General features: G+C 47.5%; 1 protein-coding gene across 1 annotated transcript in view; it reads right to left on the reverse strand.

The window, feature by feature from the left end:
- Window positions 1-1174: 1174 nt before the first annotated feature.
- Window positions 1175-13977, reverse strand: part of SGSM2 (small G protein signaling modulator 2) — a 33369-nt gene continuing 20566 nt past the window's right edge. The window contains 13 exon segments of the mRNA XM_017730909.1: window positions 1175-3432; window positions 3705-3872; window positions 4617-4713; window positions 5171-5280; window positions 5710-5792; window positions 6593-6717; window positions 7328-7522; window positions 7525-7608; window positions 7961-8143; window positions 10618-10746; window positions 11169-11314; window positions 11692-11756; window positions 12323-12473. Coding sequence (XP_017586398.1) covers window positions 3344-3432; window positions 3705-3872; window positions 4617-4713; window positions 5171-5280; window positions 5710-5792; window positions 6593-6717; window positions 7328-7522; window positions 7525-7608; window positions 7961-8143; window positions 10618-10746; window positions 11169-11314; window positions 11692-11756; window positions 12323-12473 — 1625 coding nt within the window. The 3' untranslated portion in view covers window positions 1175-3343.

Consider the following 13977-nt stretch of genomic DNA (forward strand, 5'->3'; position numbering starts at 1 on the left):
CCCTCGCGTCGCGCTCACCTGGGCAGGTGCAGTCCGTGTTTACAGTGAGGACGTGTCACTGTGTTACCAATTTACTGAAATACTGAATATTGACAAACTAGACTGTAAAGATTTTTATGTGTTTGGATACATCTGCTATGTGAAAAAGCAACTAATTTTGTACATATTGTATTTTTACTATTCAGCTGTACAATACTGGCTCTTCATGCTCCAGAATTTAGGTATCCAACATGAATGATATCCATGTAATAAGCACTTGCCTGAAATAAATATAAACCTGAAATAAACATGCACTGAAATCGGAAACAGGTTTCTGCATTTTCCTCCCTATGCTTTGCATGCAGATCCCTCACTTTGTTTGTGATTTCCCAGTTCCAAGACCAATGTCTTCCCTCCCTCCGGAGCCATCGCAGCCGCTCCAGGTGCGTCACGGATCCGCGGGGCTGGAGCTCACCCGGACCAGGCACAGAGCTTCACGAGGGCCGTGTGTGTCTGGATCTGGCAACGCTGTGCAGGGGGAAAGCAAAGCCTCTGCAGCTTCAGGAATATGTGAGAACTTGGAAAACGGTGCCCTGTCATGTGCCCTTCTGCTGCTGAGCCGAGAGGACTCGGGCCAGAGCCCATCCCAGGGCAGAGGGGTCCTGCCAGCCCCACTGAGGCCCAGCAGAGCAGCAGCATGCCTGGGACCCTCCCTGCTGGGACTCTCCCACCCGTTAGGCAGTCGGGCCCTGTCCTGTGCTGTGGGCTGTGCAGGGCGAGGAGGGATGGGCTGAACAGCCTGGCCAGAGCTGCCCCCTGTGTAACTGCTCTCTCTCCTGCAGATGCTGAAGTTGGAGTCCCAGGTTCTCCTGGTCCCTGGTCTCTGGGACGTGGATGTGGTGGACGTGGTGGACATGGACGGTCATCCAGCACAGGGCAAGTCAAACCCCATGGTGGCATTGGGGGCAGCAGGTCAGGGGGTGGGGCTGGACCCCCGGGTGGGCTCAGGCAGAGGGGGGGGAGGAAACACCACAGGTCTAAATAATTGTGTTAAAAATTACTGAGACTTTGCAAAGGGACCGCTGGGGGATGTGTGGGAAGCACAAAGGGACAAGAGCCAGCTGTAAGCCCAGCTGTAGTGCTCAGGTGCTCTGCCCACCCCAGTCCCACCATGCAGACAGGTGAATGCAGAGGACACAAGGACACTGGGAGTTTATTTAGGCCAACATGTCTTTGGATGCACTTCAAAAAGGGCTGATCCTTGTTGATAGCGATAAATACCCAATTAGCAGCTGTAACAAGCAGTGGCTGAGGGAGGGCTACACCCACCCCTGCACACAGAGGCCTTTGTTGGGCCTTTTTACAGTGGAATGGGAAAATGTTCCGTAACTCCCCAGAGACTCATCTCCAGGCAGACCTATTTAGCCTAAAAACCTGGAACACCACTTCAAAAACTGCCAGTAGCAGCCAAGCAGCCAGGTGAGACTGAGGAAGGACCATCCCTGCTGCAGGGGAGGCATAGCTGGAGGAGTTTAAGGGGTTTGAACAGGGACTGGGAGTGATGGAGGAGGATCTCTTCTGGAAGTCCAGCAGCTCAGTTGGATTCAATGCAGCTGCAGCGCAGTCAGGCTTAAAATTTCAGGATGAAACTTTTACTTTTTAACACTTGTCATAAGCCTATTTCTGGTCTTGGGCTGGGCTGGCTCAGGCTCAGCCAAGTGGGTACATTAAAACTGCCCTTAAAGTCCTCTACAGGACCTCAGGAGTCTACTTGCTGGTGACCTACTTACTGCCTTTAGCACCACAGCCCATGCAGCTCATCAGAGAAACATTAATTACATCTCGTCCTATCCTCCCAGATAGCCTCATCCCTGTTCTGTCATTGGAATCACCTTGGGAGGAGAGAAATCGGTCCCAAAGAGCTCCACGGGATGCCTTGACAATAAGTATTTATTCATAAGTTACATTTAAACATAAATAATTGAGCAATAAAGAGAATAGTCTGCTCCCAACAAAAATAAATAATACACAACATTGATAAAATCCAATCAGATAGAATGTTCTAACAAATACAGCAAAGTTCACAGACTGGATTTGTGTGAAACAGCTGTACAGAACATTCCCAGCATACCAAAGGAAAATAGTGCAGTATTATCTGTACATCCATCACTCCCCGGGCTCTGGGAGTTGGAGGTTTTTCTCACTCTTCTCATTCTTTTAAAAATACTTTTTCAGCTTTCAAGTGGACAGATGCACCTGGAGCACTTTTGGGACTGCGAAGCAGCCACAGAGGCTGTGGAGGTTGGGCACTGCTAGGACTGAGGATCAGCAGGGCCCCACACCCAGCAGGGGCTGCAGCAGCAGCTCAGAGCCCCCCAGCAATTCCAGCTCCTTCACCTGGCAAGGGCTGATCCTGCTCGCAGAGACAAGCGCCGGGTTTGTGTCTGCAGGATCCCATGGAGACTCGCCCCAGAAAGCTCTGCAGAGCAGGGAGGAGGAGGAGTGTGCAGTGAGTGATCTGGAGCAGGCTGGGCACTGCCATCTGCTCTCCATGGGATGTGACTCCGTGGCTCTGCACAGCACAGAGAGCAGGAGCTGCCAGCGTGAGCAGAGCCCTGTCTGTGGGCTGAACCTGCTCACCTGAACAGCACAGAGCAGGTCCTGGCAGCTGGGAGTGGTCACAGGGTCAGTTTGCAAAGCAAAACAAAGGCAGGTCTGTGTGGGCCACGAAGACTGAGCAGTGTGAGCCAGTCAGCCAAGGCCAAACTGGGGTTTTAGCTAATGAGCTCATCAACTGCTCCCATGAACTTAAGGCCATTCTCCTAGCCAGGAACCTTATCACTTTAATCACTGCTAAATACAAACCCAAATGTTTTAGCAACATGAGCTCAGACACATTCTCTTCCATGTTCAAGGCAAAGACAGGGAGTCCAGGACCATGCTCCTCCAAGGACCCAATCCAATGCTTCCAACAGTGGACCTGGCCTTGCCTCCATGGCAGCTTCTGGCAGAGCACACAACGTGCATCCAGGCTTTAAAGGTGCAGTAAGTCAAAATATAAATGTTGCAGTAGGTCAAATCCCCCCTTTCAACATCGCAAAGATGAAGACAGATGTCTTCTAGAGAGGGAAATAGAGAATGCAAAAAGATTTTGTCTAGAAATACAAAGTGAGTGTAACAAGGACTATCAAACGCCAGCCTCGTCTGGTGAAGGGAAAGTTTGGGTTTTAAAAGTCTGTTACCATCTCCTCACTATTTATTACATTACATGGAAGATGCAATTAAAACGCCATTGGGAATTACAGTGCAAGGAATGCTCCATCCAGTGGCTCCCAGCGAGGCCCTGGGGACAGCCTGCCCATGGTCACTTGTTCTCAATCAGTGTCTGCACTTTGTAGACAAGGTCTCTGGCTATCCTCAGGATCTCCACAGCATCGTGGTGCTCAGCCATTTCTAAGAGACACAGACAAAACTGTCAGCACCACCTTCCTGCCCTGGCACTGCTATTCATGTAGCATTAGCATTAATTAATTAGTGTAACAAGCAGCAATCCCAAAGAGTTGCAGGGGGTTGGTTTTGGAGAATTAAGGACAGAAGAAGTGGATGAATCCCTTGTGCTGCAGGTCCCAGCACTGAGACTCAGAGCTTAAAATGAGCAGCACCAGACAGCCTCAGGACCAGAGAAGGAGCAAAGTCTCATTACTTTCTATCAAAATGGCTCTTACCATTAAAAAACTTGATGATATCAGTGAAGTCCATGTTGTTATCACGGATAATCTCTCGATAAACTTCCACAAGTGCTAAGGCAATGAAAAGGACAAAATGTTCTGAAGAGATGTGCTTTGCTGCCCAAATAACTTCCCACACTGTAAATACATCCTCGTACAACAATTCTGAATGGGAATAAACATTACAAGAGCATCTGATTATTCAACTGACCATGTCCCCCCCCCAACCAATGTCTACAGGCCTTACTCAGACATGAACAGAACCTGATGACTCCTCATTTTCCTCTCCCCCTCTCCTCCAGCCAACTCCTGTCACTTGTGCACGTAAGGCACAGAACTGGCTTTAAAGGACAACTGCCAGAGCCTGGAGGTGTGGTGGTGCAGAGCCAAGCCCAGGAAGGTACCTGAACCACAGTGACCATGTGAGAGCAGCACAGGGGGTGTTGTACAGGGCTGTGTGACAGGCTGCAGGTCTGACCGTGTGTCCGGGCGTATCTCGGCTCTGCAGTGGGCCTGTCAGCACCAACCCTGCTGGAGTGTGCTCGTGCAAGGATCCTGGGATCCAGGGCGCTCCCACACGATACAAGGCACCTCACTCAAAGTACAGCAGCTCCTGAGCTATTGCTGAGCTGCTCCTTGCTATCACAGGGATTAGACAGGAGGTATCAAAGCTTACAGGAGTGGGACCACCTTGAGCAAATAGGCATTTGCACTGGGCAGGAATTTGCAGCTCCCCTTTCTAAGCTCAGACTCATTCCAGTGCTGTTTCACCTCAGAGCTGCATAACCTTTCCTGGCTACAAACTCTTCAGTGATCCCAGCTGCCATTCACCATCCTGACAGACACTCACACCAAAACACAGAGCTATTGCAGTTCTAACTCTAAACTACAGGCACAGAACATTATTACCTCTTTTAAAGTCAAGCAGGAACCAGCGATAGCAGAAGTAAAAGTGAGTGTAATCTCCATTCTGGTGCATCAATTCAAAAAGTTCTGAGTCCAGAATCTAGAATGGAAAACATCAGCTGTCATGATGTGGTCTGAAAGCAGCCATGGTCAGAGGTGCTGGACTCCCACTCTGCTCCTCATCCCAGAGGATGGTCAGAGCAGCTGATAAGCACAGGAACAGCCCTTTACTGTGTGTGCCAGTGCTGTGACCTGGGTGCCCTGGCTCAGTGCTGGCCTGAGGAGTCACAGTTGATCTTCACCATGACTTTAAAGGTCCAAGCAACAAGGTGAAGATCCTACTGATTCTCAACAAGTGGCAAACGTCCCTCCACCGTGCCTCCATCTCTGCCCTCAGGCTGTAACTCTACAATCCACTTACAACTCCTCCTCCCGAGCTCTTAAGTCACACCTGAACCCCGCTCCTTAGAGCTCCTGCCCTTCACTGGGGCATCAGGTGAGTCCTGAGCCTCTGCCACAACCTTGTCTTCTTTCAGATACCCTTAAACCAGATTCACCTGGATGAGGGACCGCATGTTGGCGAAGTGTGTGTCCATAGCACCTCCATTGGGGAAGTTCTGGCTCATCCTCTTCATCAGGTGGCTGAAGCAGCTGTAGGCCAGCTGATCTGCAGGGACAAGGCAGACACTCAGTGCTGGCAACTGTGGGACTTCTTGAACCAAATTAATGGAACTGCAGGGCTTGGGAAGAACAGGGTCTTCCCCTTTGCTGTTCTCTTAATCCCAGGATTTAGATGAAAGAGAGGTTGGTTCCTGACTCTGGACCATTTTTATTAGTTATGTGTCAAAGAATCCAGCCTGCAGTTGACTTTTCAGTGTCAGCAACTGCCAGAACACAGTAATTTTACTAACTTGGGTAAAGTAAATGTTATCTGTCTCAACAGCCACAGGTGGAGAAAACATGAACCAGGAGTCACAGGTTTGATTTTGCTGGTGACTCAGCCCTGGTTAATGCAGACAACTCCTTCTGAAATAGCGTTTCTAAGGAAAGACCGCACTAAGGATACCAACATATCCCAAAGGAAAACCCTTCCTACCATTGTCAAGAATAACCATCAAAGGAGCCAGGAGGTCACACATGCCTTGGACATAACCAACTTCTAGGTGCTCCCAGACATAGCTGTGGAAAGAAGAAATCCTTGTATTGAAGGCTGATTCCATATGTGAGATCAAATCCTAAGCAGCTGCTGGAGGTGTGAGTCTCAGAACCTTCTGACACTTCCCAGAATATTTCACAGCTCTTTACTGTTTGCTGCCTGGATAAAGAGGCCAACCCTCACACACATGCCTTGCATCTCAGTGGTTTGGGAAAAAACAGCTGACAAATGCCCAGCAGTCTATGGAGAAAACCTGCGCTTTTGGCTTTTGTCTTCTGCCCTAAGTGGAATTTTGCTATCTTTTCCAAGTCTCAAAGTCCATGACACTTTCTGCTTTAAGTGTGTGTAGCTGAACCACCTTCATGGCAATTTGCATTCCCAGATGGGAAAACAACTTTCTATCGTTTCCAGCTGCTGTCAGTGGTCAGACACTGGTTTGATTTGGGCTGGATTTGTAGATACAGACTTTCTGTCTACTTACACGTGTCCCTCAGCACTGTCTCTGGGCACAGGCACTGTCACCTTTACAGCATGCCCTCAGAGCATGGAGGCATCATCCTGATCAGGAGAAACCCAAACCTCAGAGTACATTCAGAGAACAGTTCTCTAAAATAGGGTCGGTCTCTTGAGAAATCTTCTCAAATCTGCATTCCAAACTTGGACCCATGTTCTAACCTGCCATCCTGCCTGCTCCTCCTTCTGCCAAGTTTTTTAAAATTCATTAGTGAGAATCCTTATTGACTGTTATTTGCATTTTATTATAGTTTATGGTTTATGGATTGTGACAGAAATGTGAAAGTAGTTGTGTTTACAAGCTCATTACCTGCACATGACATTTCGGAGTTTCTCCAGGTTCTCAGCAGTAAAATACCAGTAATTCCGGTCACATCTCTGGACATCTTTATCAATTCTGTGCAAATTTAAGGCAACAGTGTCCAATAACTCTATCTAGAACAGAGAAGTTTGAGTTAGATCTGCCAAGTTCACAGCATTCCCAGGACCCTGTGCAGATTTGCACTGAGAATCACCAAACCAGAAACAGTACAATTATACTCTAAGCAGATGAGGGCATCGAAATACTCAATTACTGTCAAAAATGCCAGGTAAACCACATTTGTTTTCACTGGGGAATGTGCCAAGCCTGTCCTATTTCCAAATGGTTATTTTCAGCTAAATAACTTCAGCAGAGAGAAGCAACAACTATGCTGCTGTGTGACAGCAAGAGTAACAGAGGTGGTGGCACCCTGAATCTAGATTTAGGTTGAGGTTCAGTTTGGTTAGATGGGGGTTTTAGCTTGATTTAAGTAACACTAGAATTGTACCACATTGTTTGTCTTGCCCTCCTGCTTAAGAAAAACACCCGAATGTTTCTTGCTGCCTTATTTCCAATCTAGCTCAAAATCCAGACAAAAAGACTTGGATGCAAAAATCCTCAGTTACCATCCCACCAGGTGTAGTTCTAATTTGGGATTCTCTCTCATTAAATCCTATCTGAAAAAGTACCAGTGTTTGCTCAGAAAGCAACAAGAGAGATGATGGTACTTCAGGTGTGACCTACTGTGTAGGACGCAGCGCAGACAGAAGCGACATCCATTAAATAATCCACCTGGGAACACAGCTGCTCCTCTGAGACAGAGTCCTGGGACTGCAGCACCCCTGGCTTGGCTCTCTGCACGTGGGGTGTGCCTGGCTCAGTCCTTCCCACCTCAGTGCCAGCTTCTTCCTCGGCCCCCTCCTCAAAGGAGCCGCTCTGCCGGCTGGCACCGCCGTCAGCGCGGGGTCCTCCTGCCCTTTGGGGTCCTGTTCCACTGAGTCCGTTTCATCCACAGATATAAACACCTGGGACATGCAGAACCAAACACACACTTCAGTAGTAGTGGTCATTTCCTCTCTGCTGGATCTGACTAAAGGACCTACGAGGAAGAGATCAGGAGAGCTCTTCCTCTGCTGACAGGGGATCTTCCTTCATAGGGGAACCTCAGAGCCCCTTAGGCATGTCCTGCTTAAGAACAGCTCTAGACTACCCAAAATTCAGAGCTGCTCTTCACTCTTAACATGGAGGCACCACAGCTGTAATCTCTGCCCAGAGTTCAGGAGCTGTGCTAATCTCCATCTCTGCCTCCGGGCTGCACCTCTGCAAATGCTGAGCGCACTGCCCACTCCAGATGGTGAGTGGGAAGGGAGTACCTACATCATTGCTGATGGTGGAGTCCCTGTGGATGAGCCGCTGGACGTGGCTGTCGATGCTGCTGCCTGACGAAAACTTGGCCAGCGTGGCCGAATGCGACTCCTTCTCTCGCTGCTTCACAATGACCTCACAGGCCTTCCACTCAGCCATCACCTTCTGGTACCTCAGAGCAATGTCTGCGTCCACCTGCAGACAGAAACACGTCCTGAGACACTGCCCTCCTTGCCAAAAGGCACTGGCACGAAACAGGAGGAAGAGGTCTAAGGCAGGTGCAGGGTCTCAGGCTGAAAAGCCCAAAGGATGCCGAGGCCCTCCTGCTGCAGCAGCACATCCCTGTGACTGGAGAGGAGTAGTCAGGTGTTGGGTATTAACTGCAGGGAATTAATAACACTGCAGGCACCAGAAAGGATCCATATAAGCAGGCGTATACACTATCAACAGCATTGTGACAGTGACACAGAACAGAAGATGTCATGTGAAACCTCACACAGAAGTCAGATGCAATCTATGGAGTGAGTGCCACCTCTAACTGCATCATCCCTGATTTCATCACACCTCCTTCCAGCTCCTCTGTTCCAACACTAACGTAGCCCTTGCAAAGAATTCCAGGTCAGAGGTTTATAGACACCAGCCTGTGCAAAGTCAGATCCTGGGAGACACTCTGGAATCCCAGCTCGCACAGCCCGTCCTGTGGCTGCACTGTGCATGGCCAGATCCTCCTGCACTGGGCACCACAGGAATAAAACAGATCTTTGCCACTGGTGGCTTTCTCTTTTGAAAGACAGCCACAGAATCCCCCTTGAGCCATTAAGGGACATGTAGCAATTTTACTACTCTGTCACTTGTCAAGAGCTGAAGAGAAACCACAATCGTGAGCTGGCTCCTGGTTCCGCGCTCCGCTGGCTGAGCTGCTACCCGAGCGTTCATGCTAAGAGCTGCAGGCTATTTGTCACTTGAGGTAGCTGTCGAGTCATAAATCATAAAATACAACAGTTAGTGGAGGGCTGGAGGACAGCCACATCTGGGAGTGCAAAAATACTATCAGAAAGCAAAGATGATAAATCACCTGCAATGACTTCAGTTAGGGACACAATGCGTTTCCTATACATGCAGGTGTTAGGACTGTTTTCACGTCACTAATTTAACAGACTCCTACACTCAGTGTAAAGCTTCAGTCTCCAACAGCCCATTCCTTTGAGGAGTCAGTCATCACTCTTGTTTACTACTGGTGTTGAGTAGCTCATTACAATTCCAGGTTAAGTGTGGAGCACCCCTGGATTAGTAGGGTACAAACTCAGGGAGAAAAATCTTCTTTAGGAGCCTGTGTTCTGCAAATCAGATCTTTTCTATCTTGAAACATCTCTGTATGAATTTACTGTAATTCCTATCATACAGACTCCAGTATTTATCTTGTCAAATCTCCTGTGTTCTAGCTATACACATTACCTTTGAAGCTGGGGCTAGCATCCATGAGAGATGGCTTCACATCTCCCACTCTAAAAACTAAGCACCTGGGTCCTTTGGTTCAGTTCCAGACATACCTTCTATTTCTAAACATGCATCATAAATCTGGTTGTTCATATACCTGTGGAGATCAGAGACAGCAAAATGCAATCTATGCAAGAAACCTCCAATATCCTGCCTTTCTTGAAAATCTGAGATAAAAAAGAATGGAGCAGTTCCTGATGTACACACTACAGCCAGAAAATCTATAATCTACTATGATGACTGGATTCAGGGGGGGAAGAGTCTGGACTGTGACCCAGTTTGAACAGTGAAGGGCTCTATTTCTCCATCTGTGTTCAGAACTGGCTTTTAAAGATTATTGGGAGGCAAACAACTAAAATTGCCACAGCAATATTTAGTAAAAAGAGAGCTGCTTATAAAGTGCCCCATTTGCAAGACACTGATTTGCCCATGGCAAGGCTCGAGGTCAGGCTGCCCTTCTGCTCTGCAGGTGCTCACAGGGATATAAATTACCCCCTGGCATATAAAGTAATTGGGAGTCAGCAAATGCCAAATGTTTTGATATATAAACCACTCCTTATCAATTTAATCCAGAACAGAATCAGCTACTGCATGAGTGCTACCTCCCTGGCAATAACACTAACTGAAAAGCAGATTAATGTGTTAATTATATTCCAGGGCAAACCTCATTACTGTTCTATCCAGTTCAGCCAACATTTGGGTGATGTCACAGAAAAGCAATGTTTTACCACCATACACAATCCAGACCTTCCCCACAGGGCAGGGTCCTGCTGCAGTCCTGTGGCTCTGCAGGGGAGAACATCCCATTCTCTCAGTCAGGGAGAACAGTGCTGTCACTGCAACCAATGACAGCACTGAGTAAAATTCCCAAATGTCAATGTCTCCCCATTTTATAAGCAACAAATTTGTGGACACAGGGTGTGCTCAGGGCACATGCATGCCATAAGGAGAGCTGAATGCAGGTTCCCTGACTTCAAGAAAGAAAGAACTCCCATTTTAGTGACTTTCAGACATTAAAACATGGTATCAAACCCCCTCTGCTTGCATGTGTTGCTAATGTTTTCAGTAGTGCTTTTCCCTTGGGAATATTAAACAGTAATAAAGACCAACGGTTGCTATCCAGAAAACAAACTCTGCAAATGTAACTCAGATTCCATGGAAGCTCTGCCTACCTGGTCCATCTCCTTCTTGGCCATGCCAAATTTGTAGTGACCTAACAAGAACGGCCACACTTCCTTCCGTATCTCATGCTGGACCCCGCCATAGTAAACTCTTCTTAGTAATTCCAGTTCCTTGTAGTTCTACAGCGGCCAGGAGAAAGAGGTGTTGAAGGCAATACATCTGTATTTAACTCAGCTACACTCAGAGTCACTTCACACCGAGTACAGAGACACTGAAATGCATGCAGGGCACTAAATAAAGTCTGCAGCTTGATTCAAGCCTTTAGGGCCTTAGCTCAAATCCAGTCTAATATAAGCTGTCATGCCCTCCATGAAAACAATCTAATAGATCAGTTGCTTTGATATTAATTTATATCTTTGCCGTCATCAGAGAAGCAAAGGAGAGATGAGACTGTAAGAACCGACTCACTCTCACTAGCTGAGAAGCGACCTTGTGGTCCAACACCTTTAACATTTCTTGGGGCCCATTCCAGGTGATTCCCTGCCCAGTGCAGCAGCGTGTGGAGCCCGTGCACCAGACACAAAGGGGATGTGTCACTGACCTTCTTGTCCTTCTGGTACTTGCTCCAGACCTCCTTGGTGAGGCCGGCGGCGGCGCTGGCGGGTCTGTCGGGGGGGACGATGCTGTGGTTGACCAGCGCCGAGAGGTGCGTGCGCACCGTGGACAGGTGCCGGCAGTGCGCCAGCCCTGCGGGGACACCGAGGGAGCAGCTCAGCCACACAGCCCTGCCTGAGGGCAGCCTGGGGGTCCCCAGGACAGTCCTGCCTGCACTGAGCTCGCACTGCGCCGCGTGAGAATGGGGGATCACAGCAAAGATTAAACAGATCTGACAGAGACCAGCAATGTCCGAGCTCTGCATTACGCTGCCATGTAAAACCACATTCTGTCTTCACTGTGCATCACTCCTCCCACTGCCAGCACAAAACTCACAGTACTGACACTGGAGTCACATCCACTCTACTGCCCTGAATTTGGGGTCAGACTGCTTTCTAAGCCAAACATCCCATGTTGTTTAGATAAGCATATGGACACCACATGGGCCAGATATAAGAAGCTTCACTTACATCCATAAAAGGCTCTGGAAATTATCTGCCTCTTCATGCTTTCACACAACATCTTTAGTGGAGTTCTGTGGAGAGGCATCAACAGGACAACAGCAGGTCATGAGGACAGAGAGCATCAGGAATTTCATGCTGATCCCTGCGTCCTACACACAGCAATTTTCTCTGCACCAAGACTTATTTAGTTAAAGGACATAGTAATAACAAACTACACTTTTAAAGCATTTCCCCCACCAACATTTTGGCCCCAGACAGATTCTCCCCTGGCACACACAGCCCCAACTTGCTGCAGGTGCACTGTAAAGGTCTGTGTCAAACTGAACTGCTGCCCTTCATTCAATTGTTAATGACTTGTTAAAGATAACGTTTCCAGAGCTGAAGTATTTTACACTAGACAAAAGAACTGGAAGCAACTGTTCTATCAAAATGTGACCTGAGCATAGTTTAATAGGTTAGTTTTAATAAACTAAATTTCTTGCTGCCTAACTTCAATTTTTATGTTAGAAACTACTTGAAAACGGTTACTTGAAAATTGTTACTCTTTGTCTTGAGTGCTGCAACCACTAAAACCTTCCTGCTTTTACCTGTGGCATGCACACAGTCCCTGGGTAAGCTCTCTGCACAGCTTGCTCACCGGTCATGGATGCAGTTGCAGCAGCTGGGAATGTCGTAGGGAGAGCTGCCCGTGGAACAGGAGATACAGGAGGAGCCCTGGCTGCAGTGCTCCAGCTGCCACGACAGCAGGTTTGCCCCAAAGCCTTGCATCTCTATCATCTCACTGGTGTCTGTGGAAAAACCAAACAAGACAGAAGGACATCAGCCTTTTCCCTTCTCTCCCCCTCTTCCTTCTGTGCATCCTGATGGTTCATGCTTCACTTCTCAACAGGCTCTGAACCTGGATTCTAGAAACAGGAGAGCAGCATCCTCAGAATCGCTGCTCTGGACCCGCTGCATGCTGTGCAGGGTCCCTTCCCAGGAAGCCAAACCCCTTCACCATTTGCCCCTCTCTTGCCCATGCACATCCCAGTTGATGTTTCAAGAGAATAGAGAAAAGGGTGCTGCAGGAACAACTAAATGGTTCTTGTGTAATACTATGGAAATGTTATTTATGGCCAGAAGAGATCATCTAGCCCAACCTTCTATTTCATTCAGGCCTCAGAATTTCATTTTGCAGTTCCTGGAATCAGCCATGGAACTGCTGGTCCAGCCAGAGTGAAAGTTGGAGCATGAAAGAAATTAAGACAAACTGAGTCAGTTACTTTCAGAAGATGCTTCTTTCCCCCTCAGAACCAGATCCTAAAATATTTAGCACAAAAGGACAGTTCCAGTCCTGCTAATGTCCATACTGTATTTATAAAAGGATACTCTACACAGGAGTATGTGATCCAACAGTACAATGCAGCTTCTGGAGTTATCCCTGCTCCACCAAATCTATTTGCCTTTTTAACCAGCTTCAGGAAAGGCAACGCAAAAAAATCAGCAGCTCCCTTCAGAAAGCTTGGCTTCAGCTCTTCAGCCTTCCCAGCTGGCATTTGAGCTTGTGGGGTTTTTGGTTTATAATAAATAACTGGCCTTTCAGCTCACCCATGATTAAAATTAAGGCAAATACAATAATGTATGCATAAAGTATGCCACTAAATTAACAGTTACAAGCAAAATTCAGTCCCCTGGGCCGTGCTTTTAAAACAGGTATTTGTTGAGTGGTGGTGGGGGCAATTCCAAACCATCTCATGCATTTTAAATCAAGGTAGCACAAAGCATTTTAGGAGTGCCTGTTAGAAAGTGGGCAGAGGTGAGGGAGGAGTGAAGTAAACCCATTTGTTAACAGAAAAAGCACAGGCTCATGCGGAAGCAGTCATGTGTGTTTCATTTCACAAAACAAAGTGTGATGCAAAAATGCTCTTCACCTTAATTCTTCAGGAAGGAGCTGAACGACCCAGTCTTTATTGCAGCTTCTTATTGGGTTCAAATAAAAACCACTGGATAAACATTTTTACATCATTAGTTTTTGCCTCCCCTCTATAGACAGGAAAAGTGGGTTTTTCAGTTTTAATTTTTTATTCTGTTTTTTAGAGAAACAAGGAAAGAACCCCACAGAACCTAAAGATTCAGATGAAAGGTACCTGAATTAGTGAAGAATTAGAGTGAACAGCATCTTTTATTTAATTGTAGTGGTGTTATCTGTAACTTCAGCTACATGCAAAAGTCAAGCATGTTGCAAAATGTCAAAGCAGATGGCTGGCAAACCTGCTACAACAGTGTTGTCATTATGGGATGGGGCTGCTGGGG

Source organism: Corvus brachyrhynchos, unplaced genomic scaffold (assembly GCF_000691975.1).
Source record: "Corvus brachyrhynchos isolate BGI_N302 unplaced genomic scaffold, ASM69197v1 scaffold283, whole genome shotgun sequence".
NCBI lineage: Eukaryota > Metazoa > Chordata > Aves > Passeriformes > Corvidae > Corvus > Corvus brachyrhynchos.